Source organism: Artemia sp. Qi Xiang Cuo, chromosome 19 (genome assembly GCF_049724085.1).
Source record: "Artemia sp. Qi Xiang Cuo chromosome 19, ASM4972408v1, whole genome shotgun sequence".
In the NCBI taxonomy this organism is placed as follows: domain Eukaryota; kingdom Metazoa; phylum Arthropoda; class Branchiopoda; order Anostraca; family Artemiidae; genus Artemia; species Artemia sp. Qi Xiang Cuo.
The window spans coordinates 40907872-40934864 of NC_142812.1; the positions used below are offsets into that span (position 1 = coordinate 40907872).

Here is a 26993-nt window from a genome sequence, read left to right on the forward strand (position 1 = left end):
ACCAGCTCTATAAAAGCACTTGTATGTATTGAAAAGTAACTTCAATATTTCATTTATCAAATCCGCTTCAACTTACTAAAATTAAAACTGGTATAAAAAACTTTTTTTTTGAAAAACCAGCTCTATAAGAGTACTTGTATGTATTGTAAAGTAACTTCAATATTTCACTTATAAAATCTGCTTCAACTTCCTAAAATTGAAACTTGCATAAAAAACTTCTTGATATTGAAAAGTAACTTCAATATTTCACTTATTAAATCCGCTTCCACTTCCTAAATTAAAACCTGCATCACAAACTTTTTTCTTTGAAAAACCAACTCTATAAGAGTAGTTGTATGTACTGAAAAGTAACTTCAATATTTCGCATATTAAAATCATTCCAAGCTCATAAAATTAAAACTTTCTTAGAGAACTTCTTTTTTTGAAAAACCGAGTACATGTGTGTCTTTAAAGGTAACTTCAATATTTCGCATATTAAATTCACTCAAAGTTCATAAAATCTTATAAAATCCGCTTCAAGTTCCTAAAATTAAAACTTACACAAAAAATTTCTTTTCTTCTTGAGACACCAGCTCAATAAGAGTGATTGTATACACGGAACTATATATAAAAAAAAAAAAAAAAAAAAAAAAAAGCAAATTCAAGAAAAAGAGATGAAATGTAATCACTTAAGAACCAACATAAAATCAACAAAAGAGATAAAAGCATCACAAAAATAACAAACCAGCACGCAAAGAGAAGAAAAAGACAAAAAAAAAAGACAGTAATAAAATTAACTGACCTACACAAGGTCAAACTGGAGTGGGAGGGGGAGAGTGCAAGCAAAACTGCTTGAAATTTCAGTCCTATTTTCCAGTCTCAAAAACGCTAATATATATATATATATATATATATATATATATATATATATATATATATATATATATATATATATATATATATATATATATATATATATATATATATATATATATATATATATATATATATATATATATTTATTTATGTTTGAGGGGGTTCAACCCCCTCCCCCTAGATACGGCCTTGCACTATATATAAATTTTCATTATATATTAAATATAATATATACATAATAAATATATATACAAATTAATATATATAATTAATAAAAATTAATAAAAATATTTTTTAATAAAAATATATTTTCAAATTAATAAAATATATACAAATGAATATATATACAAATGTTTCCTTGATATTGAAGAAACTCATCTAAAATCCTAAATGTTCCTTATTCAATGGTAAAGGCATTTAATGGCAAAAAGAACTAGGCTGACTTTAAAGTGAAATTTTTAACAAGAAGGAAAAAAAAAAAAAAAAGATAATAAACTTTGTTTTGCCATTTTGTAAAGCAAGTTTCAGTACTCCCAAGTCGATTACTCTAAAACTATGGGCTTTTGATCTATAATTACTATGTACTGAGAAACAACTCAGGGGCGGATCTAGAGCAAAATCTTCGTGTGGGGGGGAAGAATGTGACAAGGGCGCCAACAATTGACCAAATTGACAAATTTATCTTTAAAAAAGAGTGCAAAACAGAAAAAAAGAAATGAGGGTACCAGAAAAATCTTAGGCGGGGGGGGGGGGGGTCTTTAGCATTTTTATCTTCCTTAGAAAGTTTGTCCCTGTGGTGACTTCTTATGATTTTTTAAAAACCTTTAATCGTATTTAGAAATACTCACGAGTTGCCTAAAAATTGACTTGCCTCAGTATATTTTCTAGCTCTCGAACCACCATCGTATTTGCACATATACGGGGTTGCCAACTACACCAAATCGCAGGTTTTTTATGCCAAGAGTGGCCAAAAAGAGGCCACTCTTTTTTTAACAATAAAATAAAAAATAAAAGTTTTTCAACTTAGAGTAAGGATCAACATTAAAACTTAAAACGAGCAGAAATTATTCCTTATATGAAGGGGGCTGTCCCTTCCTTATCCTTCACTCAGTACGCTAAAGTTTTTAAAGTTCCATAGAAATACACTTGACTTAACCTCAACGGCCTTTGTGTTTGCGCTGTCTTTCTTAAAAATTGTGACCAAAAGTCAAAATTTAGTATAAAGAGCGAGGGTTGAGGAAGTGACAGCTCCCTTCGTATACGGCAAAATTTCTGTATTTTTTAAATGTTAATGTTGCTCTTTCCTTACGGCTGAAAAAACTTGTTTTTATATATGATTTCTGGTCTTTTTTTCAAGTCTTGGTAGGATATCCCCTGACGCCCCTCTATAAAATTTCCCCTTAAAACTCACCCAAAAAATGTTTCCTCTCCACGTAAAATTCTCCCTGTATAAAATCCCCCCAGAAAATACTCCTCAAAAAATTTCCGTATCAAACAGATCGTAATAACAAACCGTAAGTACAGAGCAACACGGCTCAATAGTGACCGAAATAAAAAAAAAAAAAAAAAAAAAAAAAAAAAAAAAAAAACAGATACATCAAAAGCGTGGACTTTTTATGCTGATTTTAAATATATAAGATTCGTTAAGTTTAATGTTACCCATCAAGAGCTACAAATCAAAGAAAAATCTGTTTTTTAGTCAAATGTGGTTCAAATTCCAAAAAAATAAATGATTTTTCAGTAAAACGCATAGCATGGGCCTATAAAAAAGAAATGTCATAGATGGGAGGACACCACTAAGTTACTCAGTAGTATTCTCAGACAGGCAGGTTGAATTATTTAGGTTGACAAAAGACAGGTTCCCAGACTACTAACTACTACTAACAACTCACCGCAGCACCAAGCTGCCTGAGACCAACACAGCTACACACGCTTCTCCTCCATTCCAATCTATTCAAAGCCACCCTCTTTACACCCTCCCAGGAAGTTCCGATTTCCCTTAAATATTTCTTTATTACATCCTCCCACTCAAACCTCAGACGACCTGCTTTCCCTTAGTCCTTGACGGTTGGCCGAAAAGGACAATATTCGGCATAGGTTGATCTTTAAAGCCGTTCAAGGAATTGTAGCTTAACCAAAAGCTTACGAGAAATGAGATATGCTTATCATCGGAGGCATCACTGGCTAAAACATTGAGGGAAAAACCAAAGAAATCAAGATATGATAAATACTATGAGTACTTTCATTAAAAAATAAGTGACATTTAAAGGGTGTAGTAAGATACATCAGACATAGCATTCCTATATCAGTGCGCTCAAATCATGTTAAAATAGACAATTTTTTTTTTGGGGGGGGGGGGGAAGGGGAGGGGTCTATGTAAAATTTCCCCTATACGTAAGAATGCTTACTAGAATATGTTCCTCCCCCACTTCTCAGAAGATCCAGTCATATGTCTCTTATTTGTTATGCTGATGACATCCTGAATCTCAGCCGTACGATCCAGCGCATTGAGCAGAATTTCAAAATCCTCAAAGATGAATATTCAAAAATCGGTCTGTCTTTTAATCCTGAGAAATCCAAAATAATCCTTTTCAATTGGCGAAATTCCTCTACTTCTCTTATAAATATGGACGGTTCTCTTGTTAAACCCTCAGACCATATTACATACTTGGGCCTCCCAATTGGCGCATCTATAGGCCACACACGTCGTTTGCTGATTTCTCACGTTGAGCGTAAAATTAGCATTTCTTACGCTATAATCGTAAAAAGCAAACTACGCTTCAACCGTTATATTCTAGCATCCATTTACAACGCCACAGCCCTTCCTCATCTGCTTTACATTGCTCCTTTCTGGAGATTCTTTACAGTTACAGATAAAAAGCACCTACGATCAATCTTCTTCAGATTTGCTAAATATCATCTACATTTGCCCCCTTTGTCATAAAACTGCAATATTATTCAATTGTATAAGCTATTCGACCCTAATTTGAGCATGAATAAATCTCTCTTCCGTTTTCAAAGCATGTTTCATTATTCATAGTCACTTATACGTTCAAAATAGTTTTTTTTATATTAATGTGATGTATATACTCACTGTTTGTATTAATGTAATGAAGTTTTCTTTTCTCAGGTGTTTGAATTTTCAATGTGTGTTTGTGTCCTTCTTTTTCTTCTTTTTTTTTCTCTTTTTTGTTTTCTTTAGTGATTACTCCGTCTACTGTACCTTTTGTACCTTTTTTTGACGGGCAATAAATGAATAATAATAATAATAATACCCCAGCTAAAACACAGGGTTAATCTTGCGGTAATATTATTTGGACTTACAGTTAATCTCTCAGTGGGCTCTTTCTCGATAGAAGGTATATGAGCAAGTTTTTCCAAAAGTTTCGTCAAGACCTCTAATGCGTTTGATTCATCTTTCAACACATTCCTGAAAAAGAAAAGAAAAATGACTGGAAAAAATGAGGGACCGTAAGATCAAACATTAAAGTTTTACTTTTTTTTGCCACAAGGTTTTGTAAAATACAGGCCTAGAACATGTTTTTCTTTAACGTCTCTCCTTACCACAGGCCTGAAAAACGATTAGTCGGTAGGCCACAGTTCACGCTACAGCCAGGAAAGCCTTTTGTGAAGAGGCATAGTAGTTATGTATGAATTTTTTGTATTTCCCCATATGAAAAGAGGCATCAAAGGAGACCGATCTGACACCATTTGGTCAAGAAAAAACAAAGGATAAAACAAGTCTTTTTTTTGTTAGATGAAAGTAAGCTAAGAAAATTTTCCAGGATGGAAAGTCCACGGGAAACTTTCGGGGGAATTTACAGCTAGGATAGAATTGTTCGGGCTGAATTTTCTAGAGATTTTTCGTGATAGGAAATTCCTCTGGAGGATTTTTTTTTTTGGGGGGGGAGAGGTTCATGGAGCAATATTTAAGCTAAAAACGAACAGAAATTACTCCGATTATGAGGGATGCTTCCCCCTTCTTAATCCCTAGCTCTTTACCCTAAAGTTTTACTTTTTGGCAAAATCTTTTAAGAAAGACTCCGGAAACACAAGGGCCGGTTGATTTGAATAAGAAGCTTTGTTGAAGTATTAAAAACTTTAAGGCACTATATGGAATAATTTCTGTTCGTTTTAAACTTTAATTTTGCTCCTTACTTTCAATTGAAATTTTTTTTTGTATATTTACTATAAAACAAAACTAGTCTTTTGGGGTAACCAGTGTGAAGGCATTGAAACGAACCGAAACAAAAACCCAGCCAAAGCGAAAGAAAGGCTTCAAAATTAGATTCGGCAAGAATTCTTTCCCTAGTGATTAAAGCAGCCTGTCTACTGACTTTATTTATGTTAACGCGGTTAACTGATTGTGTTTTAGACATATATAAGAGGTTGCAGATCCATGTTATTCGTTCGTATTTTTCTTAAGACTAAACAACCTATGTAGCGAGAAAACACTTCTGAAGCAATTATTTAGGCAAGTAATAAGGATGCAAATCCATAAGAACGCAATAAAATTTACAATACAGCGCTTCTGTGCGAATTGCATTGAAGAAGATATAACTATCACATAAACTGGGTGTTATTACTAGCCATTCATTCTATAGAAGATGGGAGCTCTAAGCTAGCTCAACTACAACATCAGCATTTTGAAAACTTCTTTAAGGTAAGAAATAACGATTGCGTAGCAGTAAGAACCCAAAATCATTTACGAAAGAACGCACAACTATCCTCTATAAATTTTATGTTTTCACTTTCAATCAATTTCTTAGTAGAAAGATGGAAGATTTAAGCTATTTGTGCTGGTATCTCAGCCTGAAATAGATACTTCAGGAATTACTCCGAGTCAAAATAGACGACAACAATGGATATGTCATCCCTAAAGTTTCGAACGATTTCTTCAGGGATAGTAAGAAACGTAGCCAACCTATCGTGGTCAAAACCTGTAGCAGTGCCCGCTAAGTGGCAGCATTCGTATTTACTGGGATCTCATGCCCTAGAAAATGCTCTCCGACTATATTTACGGCCTCAGCAGATGTTAGAAAGGCCATCTGTTGCTAAAGGCCAAATGCCATCTGTTGCTAAGATAAGGAACTTATCATTGTCAGAAAGATGATACCACGTTATCTCTGGCCATGCTGTCAAATAAGGAGTGTGATAGTTGGGAGGCGCAGCTATGTTGCTGATACAAGGTACAACATGCTTTTGTATCACTGCCTTGTCCCACTTATACGTAGTCACCAAAAGCTCGCAAAGGCATTAACTGACCAAGTAGTCGATCCTCTACAATAACTGAATGTTTTTCGTTGGGTGGTTGCTCAGGAAAGACTTCTGACCAATAAAATAATATAAACCCTAAAGTAAATAGGTCTAGCAAATATTTCATCGCTTTCACATCTCTTGTACACCTTTATACAATTTGAAGCTCGTTGTATTGATGAAGTAAATTCATTTCTGTAAAAATTAATAAAATAAGACGCAAGGAGCTACTTGAATAGCTTTTAAAAATTTTGTGCGAGTGATCTTTGCATTATTAAATTTTGGGAAAAGCCTAATTGTGCTAAATTTTTCAACATTTTCTTCTTTGACAGAAACAATTGGATAATGACGCCATTATTGGTAGCAATTTCTTAGGTAAAAAAATATAATACGAGATTTGAGTAGTTCCAAGTTCATCTATGAGCAAAGCAAGATCACGGCAAATTTGTCAGAACTTACTCGATGACAAATACAAGGAATTAAAAATTAATGACATGGGGAAGTAGAGGACAGAACAAATTATTAAAATTTGTGACACATTAGAGAACAGAAGAAGATGAAACAGAATAAGATGAAACTTCTTCTGTTTTTACAAGAGAAGAAGATGACACCAGGTCATTTATTTCACTAGGTCACGATTAAATCATATTAACGATACTACTGAAATATTTCGGGTTCACAATAAGAATAAAATATGGAGGCCCAAATTACCTATATTCTCGTACATAATTTTGGAATGACAATTCTTCAGGTACTGAACGTCCTTACTGCATAAATTTGTTAACACATTCTGTAGCGCCAGATACATGACAATTGATATAAAACTAGTTCTTATGCAGTTTGATGATTAGGGTTTAAACAGTACGACTATCGACCCCATTAAACGAAATGAGCAGATTGTTTTGATAAAACAACCATTTTGTTCACTGCAGAAATCACAAATGTTCCCTATTTCCATTATTAAAATAGACAATGCTTATGGTAAATAAAAAAAAATAAAAAAAAGAGGAGGTTTTGGTTTTGCAAATGCTATTCAAGAAAAAGAACTTATAAATTTTTGAGATAAATCCAAACATGTACCACCTTTTTTTGTTTCGCATTTTTTAATAAAGCATAAAAAATTCGTTGTTACTAGTTTTACAAGAAGATTTTGATGGGGATTAAAGATACATAATATTTAAATGCATAATCAAAAGAAGCATACCACAAATGGTGGAATTTTTCCAATGCTTGGAATGGTGGAATTTTCGTAATAGTTCAAAATTGTGAACCCAATGGGACTAACTTATGTAAAAAGACAGCTTCTTTGCCTTTTAATATAAAAAAAAAAAAAAAAAAAAAACAAAAAAAAAAAAAAACACCAGCTTATTTCAGGTTCAAGATATTATCTTACCCCTTCTCCACGGTCAAGGATATCCTGGGCCAGACTGACGTCACCGACTGCTTAATATTAAAGTCATTTCACTCTTAAATAACTATATTGGCAGAATGCTAATCCCTGAGAGGGCAACAAACTCTTATGAGTAGTTTAGTGCTTTTCGAAGCATTTTTTTTGTTAATAAAGAAGAATCAAAATACAAAAACTCGTCCTGTTCTTATTTTGTTGAGCCAAAATAAACTTTCCAGATCTCAAGCTATTTTTCTTGAATTCGGAGGTTTCTATGTCCTAATGCTGAAACTGAAATAACTGTGTTGAGTAAAATAAGCTGAATTATTTTATTTTTTTTATTTATAACAACAGGCAAACTTTTAATTGCATGATTATTACGCATTTCATTGTGCAATTTGTGCAAAAACAGGGTTCCCTCTTTTATTTATGAGCTTAACTTGGCAGAATCATAAACTGACCTGTCCAACTTATAGCGTGTTCCAAACGAAGATGGCATTGAAAGTACATCAAAATGAAAACTCATTTTCAGCTTTATTTATGCCTGAAGATCTCGATTTTCTAAGATTTTTCTTCTGATTGTTTCAAAATTACGATATTTTTAGGGCAGTATCACATTTTCGCGAGTAACGCCATGTTGAAGCGTGAAAATTAATATGCAAAGTCGTTCGACCATTTCGTTGAATTTCGATGATGCTTTTCGACCATTAAACTTCAAACATTAAAGACTCGTCTTTATTGAAATCATCAGCAGCCTTTTTTGGAAATTAATTTAAAAAAATTTTTCCAAAAAATAAGTTTTTAAAAGAAAATTAAACAGCTCCATTAAATCAAATATGAGCCAAAATAAAATAAAATAATCTACCAATCGTGAAACTACCACAAATCAGCATCAATAAATAAATGAAACCCAAAACGAACAGAAATTACAATAATTAACAAGTGAATGTGCATTGTCAGTTTAATATACATATACTGATATTTAGTAATCAAAATGCTAAAATTATTTGATTTAATAAAGTTAGAAAAGTAAAAACATTTATATTTTTTTCAGTAAAGTGCAAATTTTGTTCTGGCCTTGGGAAGGCATAGGGGTTTTGCGCCCAACTTATGTTAATATCTGCTCATATTGAGTGTGACTCGGTTATTTATTGTAATTTCTTTTTGTTTTGGGTTTCATTTATTTATCGATGCTGATTTGTGGTAGTTTCACGTTTGGTAGATTATTTGATTTTATTTTTGCTCTTATTTGGTTTGATGAAGTTCTTTACTTTTCTCTGAAAAACTAATCTTGTGGAAGGTTTTTAAATTAATTTCTGTTCGTTTTATATTGACATAGTCTCTTCAGGGAAAAAGAAAATAATACTTTAAATCTTTTCGTTTTTTAAGACTTTATAGTTTGGCCTGCTATTTGTATGCTGAAGAAAAATTTTCAGCAATTTTTAATAAACATACACACTTTTAAATTTCTGGACACAGACAGTAGTGTTCAATTTAGTTTCATAGCTCCTTTAGTGGACCTGAAAAGGGAAACTTGATACCATACGCAAAAAAATCTGTTTACTTTCTTTGATAGCTTGGATACATTGACGCTATTTTGATTTGGTTAAATTTTAAGAGCAGAAATGGGAGGGTTGGGGTGGGCGGGTGGACGTGGGAGGGTGGGAGTGGAAGGGGGATTAGTTGCCCTCCAATCACTTTTGAACAATTAAAAAGGGCATCGGTCCTTTCCACTTTCAATCGGATGTGCTCCTTTCGAAGTTCCCAAGACAACTACTTCGATACAAAATGCCCTTGTCTAAGCAACAACAGCAACAAAAAATCATGCATTACACCCACATCGATCTTTACTATAAAAATATGAAGCCTTCCAATCACTTTCGAGTATTAAAAAGCGCACAAGGCTTTTCGATTTACAATCGAATGAACCCTTTTGAAACCTATAACGCTTTCTATAAATACCTTATATGCCCCTAGGGCATAAATTACAACCCTTACCCTAAGGTCTGTTAGGGTGGTTGTCATCCTCTAACACCGAATTTCTAGAACTTCCAACTGCGTTAAACAACATGGCTATCTCAAAATTTTGATCGGATGTGTTTGGGGAAATGGTGAGCGTGAGAGGGGAGTTAGTCGGCTTCCAATCACTTTCGACATTTAAAAAGGGCACAAGCCACTCCAATTTCCAATTGAATGAGCGCTTTTCGAATTTTCTACGACAACTTCTTCGATACGAAGTGCCCTGTTCTAAAAGAAAAAATTAATAAATACTACGTTGTGCCAACATCGTTCTTATATGCCCTCAGGGTACAACTTAAAACCCTTGCCCTGAGTGTTGTTGGGGAGTGTCCTCTTGATTACTTAGTTCCCGTTTCTTGTCTCGTTCTCCAGTGTCCCCGTTCTTTACTTAGGCAGCGCGATCGCGCTGCCTATGATTTATACAACAACTTTCTATATAAGCCTTATATGCCCCCAGGGCATAACTTACAACCCTTGCATTGAGTGCTCTGATGGGGCTATTATCCTAAAAGACCTAATTTCCAGAACGTTCAACTACGTTGAAAAAATGAATATCTCAAAATTTTGATTGAATGTGTATTGGGAAATGGTGGACGTGAGAGGGGTGTTAGTTGCTCTCCAATAACTTTCAACTATTAAAAAAGGCACTAGCCCTTTCAATTTCCAATTGATTGAGCCCTTTCAAAGTTTCTACAACAACGTTTTCAATTAAAGCCTTATATGTCCCAGGGCGTAACTAAAACCCCCTGCCCTGAGGGCTGTGGGGGGAGGGGTTGACATCCTCAATGACTTAATATCCAAAACTTACAACCACGTTGAATAAAATGGCTATCTAAAAATTTTAATTGGATGTGTTTGGGGAAAAGGTGAGCGTGGGAGGATGGTTAGTTGCCCTCAAATCACTTTCGAATATTAAAAAGGGTACTATCCCTTTGAATTTCAAATCGAATGAGCCTTTTTTCATGTTTCTATGACAAAAATTTTAATAAAAACCTTATAGGCCCCCAGGGCATAACTTATAATCCTTGCCCTGAGGGTTGTGGGGGAGTGTCCTCCTCAAAAATATATTTTCTATCTGGAAATCAACCACGCTGGACAAAATGGGTATCTCAAAATTTTTATTGGAGGTGTTTGAGGAAATGATGGGCGTGGGAGGGGGGGGGGGCTAGTTGCCCTCCAATCGCTATCAACTAGTGAAAAGGGCACTAGCCCTTTGAATTTCCAATTGGATGGGCCTTTTTTGAAGTTTCTACGACAACGCCTTCTATAAAAACCTTATATGCCCCCAGGGCATAACTTAAAGCCCTTGTCCTTGAGGGTTGTTGGGGAGTGTCCTCCTCAAACACATATTTTCTATCTGGAACTCAACTACGCGGAACAAAATGGCTATCTCAAAATTTTGATTGGATGTGTTGGGGGGAATGCTGGGAGGGGGGACTAGTTGCCCTCCAATCACTTTCGGCTATTGAAAAGGGCACTAGCCCTTTGAATTTCCTATCGAATGAGCCTATTTTGAAGTTTCTACGTCAACACCTTCTTAAAAAAAAACCTATATGCCCCCAGGGTACAACTTAAAACCCTTGCTCTGAGGGTTGTGGGGGAGTCTCCTCCTCAAAAACATATTTTATATCTGGAAATTAACTACGCTGAACAAAATGGCTATCTCAAAATTTTGATTGGATGTGTTTGGGAGAATGATGGTCGTGGGAAGGGGGGGGGATAGTTGCCCTCCAATCACTTTCGACTATTAAAAAGGGCACTAGAACTCTCAATTTCCAATCAAATGAGCCCCTTTTGAAGTTTCTACGACGACTCCTTCCATATGAAGTGCCCAGCTCTAAAGGAAAAAAAAATAATAAATAGTACATTGTGCCAACATCGTTCTTATATGCCCTCAGAACATAACTTAAAACCCTTGCCCTGAGGGTTGTGGGGGAGTGTCCTCCTCAAAAACATATTTTTCTATCTGGAAATCAACTACGCTGAACAAAATGGCTATCTCAAAATTTTGATCAGATGTGTTTGGGGAAATGATGGGCGTGGGGGGGGGGAGGATAGTTGCCCTCCAATCACTTTCGAGTATTCAAAAGGGCACTAGCCCTTTGAATTTCCAATCGAATGAGCCTTTTTTGAAGTTTCTACGCCAACGCCTTCTATAAAAAACCTTACATGCCCCCAGGTCATAACTTAAAACCCTTGCCCTGAGGGTTGTGGGGAGTGTCCTCCTCAAAAACATATTTTCTATCTGGAAATAGAAGTAGAAAAAGAAAAAACTACGCTGAACAAAATGGCTGTCTCAAAATTTTGATTGGATGTGTTTGGGAGAATGATGGGCGTGGGGGGGGGCTATTTGCCCTCCAATCACTTTTGACTATTAAAAAAAGCACAAGAAGTCTCAATTTCCGATCGAATGAGTCCTTTTCGAAGTTTCTACTGCAAAGTCTTCGATACGAAGTGCCTGACTGAAGAAGAAGAAGAAAAAAAAACACATTGTGCACACATCGTTCTTTACTTAGGCAGCGCTAGCGCGCTCCCTATGATGGATCAATTTTGGGCAGCCGGCTATGATTGGACAGCCAATATAGTTCGACAGCCTTTTAAAATTTGGAAAGCTATAATTGGCTGTCAAATCAAAACTGGTCCTGCTGCTGACAGGGTGAATGATGTCAATCATGACGAAGCTTAACAGTTTGTTGATACAACTGCTTCTTCCTGCTTAAGCTATTTGGTGCCCTACATTAGAATAAAATGGCACATTACTCGAATAATCCCGAAACTTGATGCTTTTTGGTGATATTACAATGTCTTTCATACTTTTCTGAAAATCCTTATCTGTATAACAACATAGAATAGTAGATATTAGTGAGACTATATAACTCGGAGACAAAATGTTGGAGTATACTTCCTGTTTGATATTAGTGTAGTTTGGGATAGAGGAAAAGAAACAAGGGAATGAAGTGTTTTACTGTAGTCAAAAAAACTATAAAACAAATAAAGAAACTATAGACAATGCAAAAAAATTACCTTAAGATTCTAATTAATACCATTCATTCAGGGAAGAACAGTTCTGGTTTTTTCTAAGGATTTTGTTTTACCCCTTATTTATACTATTAAATTCTGGTGCAGAGACGAAGGAATTCAAGTCCACTGAATTATTCTAAAAACAGCTCACCTTAATTGGGGATGAATAACCATAAAAAGAAACAGAATCGTAAGATTACAAGCCAGTATTCCAAAGGGTAAATCTACGTCAAATGACGTAAAGGGTAGATCAAAATGTGCTAAATATGGTATTTGGAGAAATAAGAAGGTAATTTTACAAACCGAGACAGTAATCAAGAAAGGGCTCAAGTCCAAAACACCTATGATGATTTTAATAAGAAATTTTTTTTATAAGAAATTTAAAATAAATTTTCTTGTGAAATATTATCGCATTTAATCAGCAGTTGTACCGAACCAATCCTGCTCAGTTCATTCTCAGGACTATGCTGTGGTGTTTCTCCTCCCCATATCATAGTGCAGACGGTTTGATATGATTCTATTATCCCTACTAGTTTTAGTTTTTTATTTGTTAAAAGCTCTGTCCAATACACAATGATAAGAAGTCGTCAAAAACAAAAAGTTCCCCCAAATCCCACCTCAAATGCCAGTGAAAGTGATACCCATCTTGGCTGGTCAAGCACACTATCTCAATGTTCAAATGATAGCTCCAATTCTGAGAATAGGACAATGATAAGTGTAGGGGCTAATGTCACCATAAATGATGATAATGGGTTTCAAGAGGCCCTTTCTAGAAGCTCTAAAAAAAAGAAAAAAATATCCACAACCAAAAGCATTTCCCCTGTCCCTGCTCAAGATCCTCCCTCCAAAAACTTAGGAAATTACCGAAAAATTTTTCTTATTACCCCCTTTAAAACTAAAAAGATTACTGAAATAAGAGTGGCAATTTTCAAGTTGCTAAAATCAATGTTCTCTCTGAATATTAATTATGATGGATCTCTGATAATAGCTGTCAACGATCAGAAATAAGAAGACACAATAATGATACTAAAATACCTTCTGAATACCCCAATTAATGCATCTAAATGGAACCCAAAACAATCACCAACAAAAATAGTAGTTTATAATGTTCCCCCAGAGATATCCATTCAGGAGTTAAAAGAAGGGCTCTCAGATAGGGCTGGCAACACAATCCCAGTTAAAGATGTTACCCAACTTGGCAAATCTAACTCTAATGGCCTAAAAACTAGTAGATCCTTCTTAGTCACACTGAAGGAAAAAATCAGTATCCCAGAAAAGTTATTCCTATTTGGGCAAATCAAACCACACAAGGAATACAAACCTAAGCCTATCCAGTATCAGAAGTGTCTCAAACTGGGACACACAACGAACAAATGCAATGAAATTCTCCTATAGTGTAGTAATTGTAAAGCATACCATCCTAAAGAGTCGACAACTTGCAACAACACTCAGTCTACATGTATCAATTGCAAAGGCACACATGAATCTACAAATAAGTCACTATGCCCTGCATATAAGAAAAGAGCTCTAACACTCCAAATAGTAACAGAAAAGGCCATCCCATACCCCTTTGCAGCAATGGAAGCAAATGCTGCCCAACAATACCAAATAAAGCCCATAATAAAACCAATCGAAACCCCCCAAGCATCAAGTACCCCATATAAAACACCATCCTCTAAGCCCCCTAGCTCACATCCCTATCAGAAGGAATCACCAAGTCAACAAGCCTCCTTGTCCGGTGAGATGAGGTCAGCCTGGCCCCCCCTCCCAAGAAGAAACAAACCAGTAACACTACCAGGAATTAATCCCTTAACTGACAAACAGGATGCAAAACCAAAAATGCAATCCCCAAATATATGCTTATTCATTCTAAACTGTAATGCAGTTCAGGCCATGAACATACATCAACTACAGAAAACAAAAATCATGGCAGAATTGGCAAAAATCTACATCCCTGATGATATGCTCATTCAAGCAAAAAAAAAGATCTTACTTTACTGCTAACAAAGCTGAACATTGATACACAGTCATATGAAAAATAAATCAACAACACAACACATATCAATACTCCAGTGGAACATAAGATCACTCACAGAAAATAAGCTAAATGAACTAATATTTTTTATGAATAATAATTCCATTAATATTGCTTGCCTCCAGGAAACTCATTTAACCCAAAATCAATAAATTAAGTCTCTGGGATATACTATCCTGAGAAAGGATAGATCATCAGAGAGAAAAGGAAGGCGGAGTAGCTCTATTAGTTAAAAATAATATAAATTCTGTGGCATCAATTTTCCAGATTTTGCTAATGATGTTGATGCAATTGGTATCAGTGTTTGGCTGAATAATATAAAAACCTACATAATAAGCTTTTATAACCCAAATGGCCGAACTACAGATGCCATAGATTTCTTTAATCATATAAATAATTCTAATATGTTAAAAAATATCATTATTTGTGGAGATTTCAATGCACACACCCTTTTGTGGGGAATAAACCAGCAAATAAAGCTGGTAAATTGATTGAGTATATGATTTCAAATAATAATGAATTAGCTGTTGCTACCCCTCCAAACCTGAATACTTATTTCAACCCCAAAAGTGGCAGATTCTACGCAATTGACCTACAAATTGTGTCATTAAATATTTTGAATAAAATTTATGTAAATAAAATTGATAGTCTATGTACTGACCACTTTGCTATAGTGTGCTCCCTAAATGAACCTGCTGAGACTCTACCACATACCTCCAAATATATCAACACTAAAGCAAATTGGTCTATGTTCCAAAATAAGCTAAATGATGAAATCACAAGTTTCACCCAAAATTCATACATTTCAAACACAACAGTTGACACACATGCTGAAGTATTGACATCTTTACTAATAAATACCTCTAATAATGCTATCCCCGGGACAAAACCCAAGAAAATCTTCCCTAGACACATTCCTAAAGCCGGGTGGACAAATGAGTGCCAAAATAAATGGAGAATAAAAAAGGCAGCTAGGACAGAATTCATAAAAAAAAACCATCACCTACTACATATTTAAAAAAATTACAAGCAGAATCAAATCTAAAAAGAACTATAATAGATGATAAATATAATTACTGGAATAATTTTGCAAATAATCTCTCCAGAGAAACACATGAGCCAATTATTCATAAAGTCATAAGCCACATCTGTGGGGAAAAGATTTCCCCCAACCCACTCCTGTATGAGCTTATACATAATAATACCCATTATGACAATGATAATGAAAAGGCTAAGCTATTTGCAACTCTTTTTGTTAATAAGCTAACATCAAATAATCAAAGCAAAATGTCCCAATTCCTATGAACCCAAGTTACCAACCACGCCCAGGATCCTAGTATATAAGTAGTCCATTTTCAATCCAGGAAATGAATAATGCAATACATCATATTAAGACCAAAACTAGCGGCAGCTATGACAATATACACCCTACATGGATAAAGAATCTCACCCCTTCATGCAAACAAGAACTGCTAAATTGTTATAATCACGCCTGGGCATCTTCTATGTTCTCCAATATATGGAAATGTTCGTCCCTCCTACCAATCCTAAAGAAAAATAAACCCAAAGAGAACTCTGAGTCCTATAGGCCCATAATGATTACTCCTGTGATGGGGAAAATAATGGAGAAAATGATCGATCACAGACTCCTCTGGTTTGTTGAAAAAAACAATATGATCCCTCACACTCAAACTGGATTCAGGAAACGCCACTCCGCAACAGATGCTTTCATATTGTTAACAAATGCAATAAATGAATCATTCTAAAAAAATAATGTCCTAGTTGCAGCTTTCCTAGATTTTGAAGGGGCATATGACAATGTGAACCACCAAATCCTTTTTACCAAACTTGCAAACTTTGGACTACCCCCTAAGCTAGTATCTTTTATAAAATCCTTCATAGAAGTGAGAAGTTTCATTGTTTGTGTTGGTTCAGCCTCTTCACCCCAAAAGACAACAACCAAATGCCTACCTCAGGGAGCAGTACTCAGTTGCCTCCTGTTTGCCCTATATCTCTGGGACATGAACTTACCCCACACGAATCTACAATATGCTGACGATCTGGTGCTATGGTCATCTGGCAACACCTTTGAGATAGCAGAGTCAAATCTTCAAAAGTCACTTTTCCAATTTGAAAAATTCTCTCAACATTCTGATTTACCCATTGCACCTACCAAGTCAAAAATAATCCAATTTCACCGGAAGCGAAACCATGTTAATGTAAAACTAACTCTAAATAAAACAACTATTCCAGAAGATAATCATTAATTACCTAGGTCTCATGCTTGACAAAAACTTAATTACCACCTCCATATTTCAAACACAATAAAAAAATGCTATAGAAAAACAAATATACTAAAAAGACTTCTTTCCACACCCTGGGGCTGTAAGGAGAAAACCTTACTCCAGTTTTATAAATCACATATAAGATCCCATATTGACTATTGGCTCATCGTATATGGTGCATGTGCAAAGACCCAGATGCAAAAAATTGAAACAACACAAAATGATACAATACGTCTCATATTTGGTCTTAGGAAACCCACAAGCATCATGTTTCTGCTTATGGAGAGTGGATTAACAACAATAAGGGAGAGACGTAGCTTTCTCTTGACAAAACATCTTACAAAAATTGAATCAAATAGCTCACACACGCTACTTAATTGGTTAAGAAATCCAGCCATGTATAGTGGCATTGCAGATGAGTATGCCAGCATTCAGAAGAAGTTCCCCGTACCAGCAAATTCTATTGCACCCACTTTCCCCCAATCCCCTCCATGGAATTGGTCAAGTCCAATAATAAATACTGATTTCTTAAAGTGGACTGAAGATTTAATCCCCATCGCTTTTGTCCAGAAAAAATTTGCTGAACTTAATACAATTACCTATAAAAATCACTTCCAAATATTTGTTGATGGGTCAAAATGAATGAGAAGGTAGCAAGTGGTGCTTTCCTTCCTCTCCTGAAAATTGCAATGGGCGAGAGATTATATAATAATTTATCTATAATGTCTGCTGAGTTAAATGCCATAATCATGGCATTAGAACACATTAAGGAAAAGCAACCTTTGATTGCAAATTTAAATAACATTATTGTATATTCCGACTCTTTATCCAGCCTTGAGTTGCGGGCCTCAGCTCCACAGTATAAGTTGGACATTGACACTTATCATTGTTTTAGTATTATAGGTAAACTTGCTTCAAGTGGCATAAAACTTATTTTCAGTATATTCCTAGCCACTCTGGCATAAGTGGTAATCATCAGGTTGATGAAATAGCAAAAAATGCTATAAATATTGACCAGTCAAGTGAAAGACTAATCCCGATTAGAGATATTTACCGATGGAGGCTATCAGATATTAATTTTAATAAGATTAATCCTATCCTTTCCCCCTTTCCCAATAAGTATCTTTCTAAAATTTATCATAGAATTCGCTCTGGGACAAATGGACTAAATTTTCTTGCATTCTCGTATAAGTTTTCTAATTCAAGTGGTTCAATTCCCCTGTCCCCTCTTTGTAGGCATTGTAATATGAATAATGAAACAATTGACCATTGCCTATTTGAATGTAATATGCTGACGTCTGCACAACATACCTTGCTTTGCAAACTGTTAAAATGCTTCAAACACCACAAAATCTCACTGTCAGCCAAGAGCCTAGCCAATTATACCTGCAAACAGAGCATAGAAATCGACATCTATCAACTCATAATTGAACTCCTAGAGTCAAAAGATCTACTGAAAGATATCTTAAAATATCTAATAATCATGAGGCAATCAAGCCAGTAGCTCTGTAGCCCACAGAGTGAAGCAAAAGGAAAAGGGCTAAATAGTATCACTGAAAAGCCCGCCTGCAGTTAAATAGAAGAAGAAGAAGTAATATCGGTAGCTAGAGTGATGACAATACTCAAGTATGGTTTTGAAAAAGGTGTTCCCTAAGATGGTGCTACCTATGGTGCTCCGAAAGAGGGAGGATTTGCTATATGTTTTCCGGAGGAATCGTATCTGTCTGACCGTGTTTCAGACAGTAAGGTGCACGAAAAATGTATTTCTATTCCGCTTTCAAGGGCTATAATGAGAGAAAGGTCGAGATGGCTCGGACACGCTCTGCGGATGAATAATGACAAAAGATCTTCCTTTTCGGCCAACCCTCTAGGCTCGAACGAAAAGCAGGTCACCCCGTATAGGGTAGAAGGAGGCCGTAGGGAAGGATTCAAGAGAAAGTCTTTGGGAGGTTCTAAACAGGGAACCTTTGAATAGATTGGGATGGAGGAACCCATGTAAATGTGCGTGCTGCAGCTCGCACATTTGCAGCTCTGGGCCTTAGGCAGCTCGGAGCTGCAGTGAGTCTAGCAGTAAGAATGGTATAATAAAATTAGAGAAATGTTACTTGAATGCTCAGCGCTACCAAGTTAGTCTGAAAATAACTCACCTTAATTGGGGATAAAGTGCAGTCGAAAGAAATAAAATCTTAAGGTCAAAAGCGAGTATTTCAGAGGGTATATCTTCATTAAGTCGCTTCACAATAGCTTGCGGGTAATTCAATGTTGCTAGCACTTCTCTTGCTTCAGAACTATTCAGGACCAAATTAAAAATCGCTTTCTGGGCTTTCAGTATAGCTGTAAAAAATCATATGCCAATTAAAAGATTTAATTTTAACAGAATAAACATCGTTTTGCCCACAACCAAATAGCGAGCGTGACATTTTCACAGTTTCAAAGGAAAATGAAAATTTAAAATTTAAACTTTTAGAAGGAAAAGTTTTCTGTTCAAATGATTAAATATTCTACAGAAAAATAAAAGTAAAATACAGTGTTTAGGTATATAGCCTGGCCTAGTTTTAAGAGTAAACATAATTTTGTAACGTAGCTGTTAATCCAAAAACCCTTTCCTCTGATTTTTTTAATGCGTCAATCGCACATAGTTTGTCCTACTTACTATGGACTAAATACACCTCAGCAAGTGGGAGCACTGTATACAGATCCACTGAGAAATGTTTTTCACAATGCTAACTCATTTTAAGAGAACAATTAGATACCCCCTTTCATTTCGGCATAATAATATATATCAACATAACAATTTTGTCAGATTCCTTGTACCCTGGAAATAGACACGGGGTCCATGAATTTAGTTTTTGTGAATTTAAAGCGTCATCTTAATAAGGGTTATTGGACCTTCAGATTACTGACAGAGAGGTTACGGAACAAAGTAGGCTTAATACCACTGCAATGGTGGAAATACCACTGCAATGGGGGAACTCGTATTAATGATTTCGAAAACTCATTAAATGCAGTCATACTTCTGTCAGTTACTGAATGACCGCACTTCCCCTGTCAGCGACTTCTTTGGGGTTTCCCGTATTTTCTAAGAAGAAAATTGGGTTACCCGAAATCTCCCCAAGAACGTGAGCAAAAATTAACGATTTGCACTTTCTGTTAGCGTTCGTACATTTACTAGTGTTAGTTTCGGGAAGATTCGGAAACCCCAATTTACTGTTGGGGAAATTAAAAAAAAACAGGAAATTCAAGGATATGGTAAGGCATTGCTTAACGAACGTATAACTTCTCAAGAGTAAGTCAAATAGTTTTATTCCCAGCTGATGGTCTGTTCATACAAATAGCAAGTATATAATTACCAGAAGCTTCCAACAATGGAAGATTAAACAAAGGAAGATTTTAACTGCAAAAGATTGCATGGAAGAAAAAGTCAACCCGTCAATTAGTCAAAAAGAGCCATTAGAAAATTAGAAAAGCAGCTAGCATATCGCAATTATAGAATATTTATCACGAGTTCTTAGAATAATGATTTATTTATAACTATTTTTAGTTCTAAGTAAATGAAAAAGCCTGCCACTCAGAAGAAACAAAAATACAACCAATACAATGCATTTTAAAAAAATGAAGAAGACACAAACAAAAGAAACACAGCTTCGAAACGTCATTATTCATTGAAAAAGAGACAGAGTTGCAACTGTTTGGTCCATGAATATGTCCCTTGAGCCTAAAAAAATTGCCATTTTTAGCTAAAATGTGTCCATCTTGAAATTTCAAAAACTGGAGGTTTTTTTGTCACCAGTTGTATTATTGATTAAAAGACGCTTTGTAAACCTCTTTCAAAGCGACCAGTTAACCTCAAATATAATGAAAACGAAATAAATCCATATAACAGATTCATGCAAAATGACTTAGCATGAGAGCACAGAATTCATATTAACACGTAAATCCCTTACTTTGGGGAAAATCCTTTCCTTACGACACCTCTGGCAAGACCTAGATGCTAAAAAAAGATAACAAAAGAGAAAAATCAATACTTTGGTGGAAAGTAACATTTTTTTTACCAGGATATATCCAGTTGGGAAATGTTCCGTTTTATGTCATAAATTTACAAAATGTGTCCCTTTATTACCCATTTATGCCCAAATTTCTAAAATGTGCTACTTTTCGCCCTTTAACGTAATTGTGTCCTGGTGCATGGGAATGTGTCCATTTGAAATAAAATGTTTTCAGTCGGCAACCCTGCAAAGGGATACCCAAAAGAAAACAGAAGAGCAATATAGTGCACAGAGTTACTAGCCTATATATTTATGCTTCAAAGTTTGTATAGCGCAACCCGTTGCCTATTTGATAACACCTGCGTTAGGTGTGTTTTTTTTCTGTGAGGGTTTTTTATAGCAATGATGTGTTTTTGTTTCACTTTTGTTTGAAAGAAATTTCAAGGGAATATCACACAGCTGGGAAACTTTATTGTCTACTTGTAAAAAATGCTGTTAAAATTGTTGAATAACCAAAAAAGCATACAAGGAGGATGGCAGAGGTAAAACTAATGTGTACGAGCAATTTGCTTGTTTCAAAAATTAACATGTGTCGACTGAGGGCAAACCTCGTAAAGAACGTTCATCAACTGCCCGACATTACGCACTGTTCAAAAAATTCGAGAAAATGTGCTTGCAGACTATAATGAAGATGTAATTTCCCCTTATTTTTATGTAATTTCCCCTTTTGTATTTCAATTTAGATCGTAATTCCGCTACTGGCTATCCCTCCCCTACCGTGACCTGCGGATATGAGTTATTAAATTTGAAATGAACACCTGATCTGTTGGTTTTTAATTCAGAAAGTTCTCAGCTGAAATAGTTCTCACTGAATAAGCTTGGATTTGGGATATTATCGATATTGATGGCTGATTCCTTTGCTTCTTACATATTTTACGCATATGATTGTAATTAAAGTGATGTATCTTTAAATCTCTATGTTGTTAGGGTAGGTCTGGCCTAAGGGCCAGCCGAGCTAGATAGGACCATGTGGCAATGTAGGGTAAACTGGCTGGCCAGGACATAGCCTATCTGAAAGAACTTGAAAGCTACCGCCTGTTAAAGGAAGTCGCCGTTATATTGGCGCAGTCGCTTAGATAGGTCATTAGTTCAGACGTAGTCAATTTATTTATTTTATTTGTACTCTCGCATTTTCAAATTTTATTATTTCATTTATTTATGGTAATTGAATAAGAGTAAAAAGGAGAATAGAAAATTATTTTGGAAAGAAAGTTTTGTTATTTTTCTTTAATGGCTTTAGCTTTTTAATTTTATTTATTTTTATTTTTTTGTAAAGAAATTGGTAATTGTGCCCGCTTCATTTGTGCCTGTTTTCATATAGGATACACTTCCTTTAATTTATGCCTTTTTTTAGGAGTTTCTTTTTGAAATGTTTTTTACACAGATGTACACCATTTTGTAAGTGTGGTACTTCCCGTTGGTATTTGAAAAAACGGGCTGGTATAATTGCGTCATTGTATTTCAGGAATTGTCTGTAAGGTTTTAGGCGAACATTTTTAATTCTGTTAAAACGGGCAGAAAAAAAGAAATTGAAGTGGGATAATGAAGATGATGTGTGAATGTGGTTTGTGTGTATTGATATAAATTTAAAAAGAAAAAAATAATAATATATATGATTTTTTAATGTGTATGGATGGCTGTATGGCTGTAGGGATGAATATATGTTTTCTAAGGGTGAATGAAACAGGTAGCACTTAATTTTATAGAGGTAAGTGAAAACCTAGAATTGAATGAAGGATGTCTGTTGTGTATAAGTTTGGGAGTGAATGTGCATTCTAAGGAATTGAGTGCTTGTGTCACTAGTTTTGAGGAAAATGGTTACTATTAATAGATTTTGCCATAGTATGGACCCATTTTAGAATTCCCTTATTTTTTTATTAATTTATTTATTGGGTTTGTTTTGGAAGTTTGGATTTAGGGATAAATTAAAGAGTTTAAATTAATAAGGGTAAATAAGGTACAAAATAAGGTAAGAGTAACAATAAATGAGAGGCGTCTTGTCTAGATTTGGAAGATAATGAGTTCTCCTTGTTTATTTTTCTGTTCACTTATTTTCCTCACTTATTGGTTATTGATCACCATACCCTGGCTTCTTTATGAATCGTCTCCTTTGAAGCTTTTTTTAGGGATCTGATCATATTTTTTTCTTGTTTTAGTTTGGGTCTCTCTTTTATGTTTTATGGACTCCGAATGGATAGGTAACCTTTAGACCCCTGATTCCCAACATGGGTGCAGGCACCCCCAGTATGGGGCATGGTGCATGGCGATGTTTTGGTGGGTCATGGGCAGACCGTGCACCCTTTGGCTGAATATACTTAAGAGGCTTAATTTTGAAAAAAATAAAAATTCATGTGAATGATGTCACATTCATATACATTTAAAGAGCTAAAAGAAGATAAATGATAGCATTGCAATAAAGTCATGCATTATATAAAAATCGTTGTTACGCAGATATTATTTTTCATTAGTATTAAAAATCCTCAAAGGACGACCGAAAAAAAAAAAACCCAAGTTGATGTAGCAAATACCAATGGCCTTTTAAGCTTCCTTTAGATAAGCTTAAATTTTGAACAACAGAATTCAAATATTACGAAAAGGGGCATCATAACTTTATATATGCCTAGGTAAGGCATGGCCCAAAACGGGTTGGGAACCACTGCTTTAGACAGAACTCAGAGTTTAGTAGACCTTTTGGTTGAGTTTTATCCATTTAGTGGAGATCAAGTTCGTTTAAATTGTTATTCTGGTTGTCCAAGGCTATCTCAGCGACAAAATATGGACTGCTGTGTATGACTAATAAGGCAGATGTCTAATTTTAGCTGTTTGGGAGTTTCAAATTGTTATATTAGCAGAATACGATTGTGACCAGAGAAAGTGGTAGAAGAAACAAATAGCAGCTCAATTTCACGAACGGAATGTAAAACTTCATCACAAAAAACAAACATGAGATGAAGGAAAAAAGCAATGGAAGGTACACATGTAAATACTTAAAATAAACAGAACTAAGGAAAGCAAACTTATTCAAGGAAGATATGGAAGTGACTTCTCGTTATAGAGTGGCTTGCCAAGCAGAAATTATTATCTCTTGTGTTTCCTTTGTGCATTTACTTAATTGGTTTGAGGAGAGAGGGAGACTTAGACATCCAAGAAAAAATCGAATAAAATTAATAAGGTCCGGTTAACAAATCAAAATGAAGTTTTAGGATCGATCCTGGGAAAACCTCCTTGGGTTTCCAATTGATTCTCGAATTCATCTATATTTTACACTTTAGAGAATTGAAAAGGAGGTTTCCATTAATTCAGACCCCACAGAATTTGACATCAAACAGAACAGGTATAGCTCCTGGTGCTTTACAAACCTTTATAACCAAATGCTTGAGAATCACAGACCTGTAAAATACAATGTCCGCAGATCGTTATTAATCTGTAAAATAATATATAAGACGACTTGTCATCATCTGAAACTAAAGCTAAACAACTCATTAGTAATCCAGTTAAGAACAAGTCTGAGCCTTCACATATTTCAGCTTGCAACCATTACCACCAAACGATCCCTCTCTGTCAAAAAAAAAAAAACTAAGGGGCTATCATATGCAAAGACTATCAGCCCAAAATCCTGCTGAAACTCAAAGCTACCAGACTAGTTGACAATATTTTTTTTAAATAGCATAATATCGTGACGTAGCATAACAAAAAAAAAAGAAAATGCCTTCCATAGTCACACAGAGTTCATTTATCAAATTAAGAAATAAAATTAACCAAAGGATCAAGTCTTATGGTCCACCAGAACTAACTTCCTCTAGCTCAATTGAGATATCAAAGTAGATTCATCGCTGTATAAATATGAACAGCGTCATAAAAGGACCTGAAATCGTGCTCCGCGTGTTTTGGCGGAAAACGCCATTCGACAAACTATCAAAAACTTTTTAAATGTACAAAATCAACTCGTAAAACGATTACTCCTTGCAAAGTTATTCAACAGGAAATATAAGAAAGCGCAAAATAAACAATAAGAAAGCACAACTTATTTATTTTGATGGTCATCTTTGCTTGTAAAGCTAATATTTATGCTTGAAATATTGCTAAGATACTGCTCTATTTGTCTCTTTTTGGGGGTTATCTAGGATATAAAAAATAGAATCAACACTTTTTTTGTGCTTTGATTTGAAAAACACACAAACAAATTTCACGTGCAAGTAATCTTTTCCTACAAACTGAGGGATTCTCAAGCTTCCCTTACTCCTCCCAATCACCTTGTGCACTTGTATCTTTATTAGTTTAATTGTCTGAGATGGTAGGCGTAGTCAAAATATTGGCATTTGGAACTTATAAATTTTGAATATGGGGATTTGATTACATAAAACACTTATAACTTTAGATTCCATAACTAACACTTATGAAACTTACTCTCTTGGTTTTCTGATATCTGATTTGGGTCCATACATCCTTCACCAAATAACTTCGCGTATTTACCAATGGCTTTTAGGAGATCGTGAAAAATCACTCCTCTCAGCCACGACTTGTCACGGCTAAAAAGAAAAGAAGCAAGATAGAAATTTGCCTAAGAATAAAAACACAAAATTAAGAAGGAAAAAAAGAAGAGAGTATAATTTTGAGAAACATAAATAAGTCCAACAATAGCACAACAGGCTTGGGTTTTAGTATGTCGAAAAAATAAAACAACGATAACAATTAAAATAGTTAATTTAATACAACAAAATTTTGCCTTGCCCATATCTTTTCTTAATTATGATAAAATTTAATTATAATAATTTGATCTATTTCTCAGTGTTTTGGCAATTTGATGCTCGGTTTGCATCCGTGGATGCAAGATAATGTTTCAGTAAAAAAAATATAATGTTCTGGATATTTTTGTGCTGTCAACACCGTAATTGAGAAGTTCCAGCAAGTGTAAGGTCTGATTATGGTCTAGCTGAAGCCATTCTCCCTTAGTTGTTTGTTTCAGTAAATGTTTGGTGATGCCATCAACTTAATTTCAACGTGTTCCTTTAGACGACTCACCTAATCTCCAACTACACATTCTATCGTACCAGCCCACCCATGCCTTCACTCTCGCAGATATTATCTATTCTGACCCTTGACCTCAATGATGGTAATTTAATAGTAAATCTATCTAAAAGTGTTGTAAGGAGTGTCATTTTTACGATGTCAATTGCCACTTTGAAGATATCGGCCTTACTGTTCAGGACATGGTTAAATTTCATGGTTTTACGGCAAACAACGACCTGAAATGGCATTCCTGTGTCACAGCCACAGTTCTGAAATGTGATTTGTTGTTACATTTAGTTTACCACATTGCGTTGATTTAAAATTCCTCCATAAAACCAATGTAATTTTTTGCACTTGCATTAGCCCAAGCACGAAATAGGCGTCCCGATTAGGTACCCTGGCGTCACCTATACTCAAAGTGATAACCTCGAAGATGTCCGCAAAACTATTTTAAGAGCTCAGTAGGGTACTTATGAAAGTGTCCCAGGGTATTAAGTCTACCGACCGTTAAAGAAAGAAGATATGACCTGGCGATGAAACTTGGCTTCAAGTGTCTGTTGTCTGAAACTCACCGAGACACTTTCCATGTTTATGTGTCAGATTTATGACTAAAGCACTGTACAGGACAGTTTACCTGATCAGTTGGTCTTCAAACGCTAAGCCTGAAACCTGTTAATTTGACTGCCCCATACTTGTCTTCAAATGTAGCTTACTTTGTGCGTAATTTTAATTCCTGAGGTTCTTCTAAATGTATTTAAAAGAACATATTCACATGTAACTAACAATCACTCATAAAAACAATCACTCTGTTTTTATGCTATAATGGAGAAAAAGGGAATAATATATTGATTTAAGTTGCCTGTGGTCACTGCCATTTATCACTGTGAAGTCTGGTTATTTTACCTTTTGTTTATTTTACAACACGCTGCTTAGTGTCTTGGAGAATTTATTTTGAAAGCATTAACATTTATTTATTTTATTTTGTTTCGCCTGAGAACAGTGCTTTATTCAACAGGCTTAAAATAGAAAGAATTAATAAGAATATTAAAAATTTGTATAATTGGCTAAATAGACCGCTA

The 26993-nt window shown here is 35.1% G+C and overlaps 1 protein-coding gene across 1 annotated transcript in view; it reads right to left on the minus strand.

Moving 5' to 3' along the window:
• The window catches only part of ric8a (ric8 guanine nucleotide exchange factor A), a 102797-nt gene that overhangs the window by 55308 nt on the left and 20496 nt on the right, over nucleotides 1–26993 (minus strand). The window contains exons 3-5 of the mRNA XM_089105089.1: nucleotides 25312–25433; nucleotides 19006–19192; nucleotides 4180–4285 (exon numbers count right to left, since the gene is read on the minus strand). Of these exons, the coding sequence (XP_088961215.1) occupies nucleotides 4180–4285; nucleotides 19006–19192; nucleotides 25312–25433 (415 nt within the window). The remainder of the gene's footprint in view (nucleotides 1–4179; nucleotides 4286–19005; nucleotides 19193–25311; nucleotides 25434–26993) is intronic.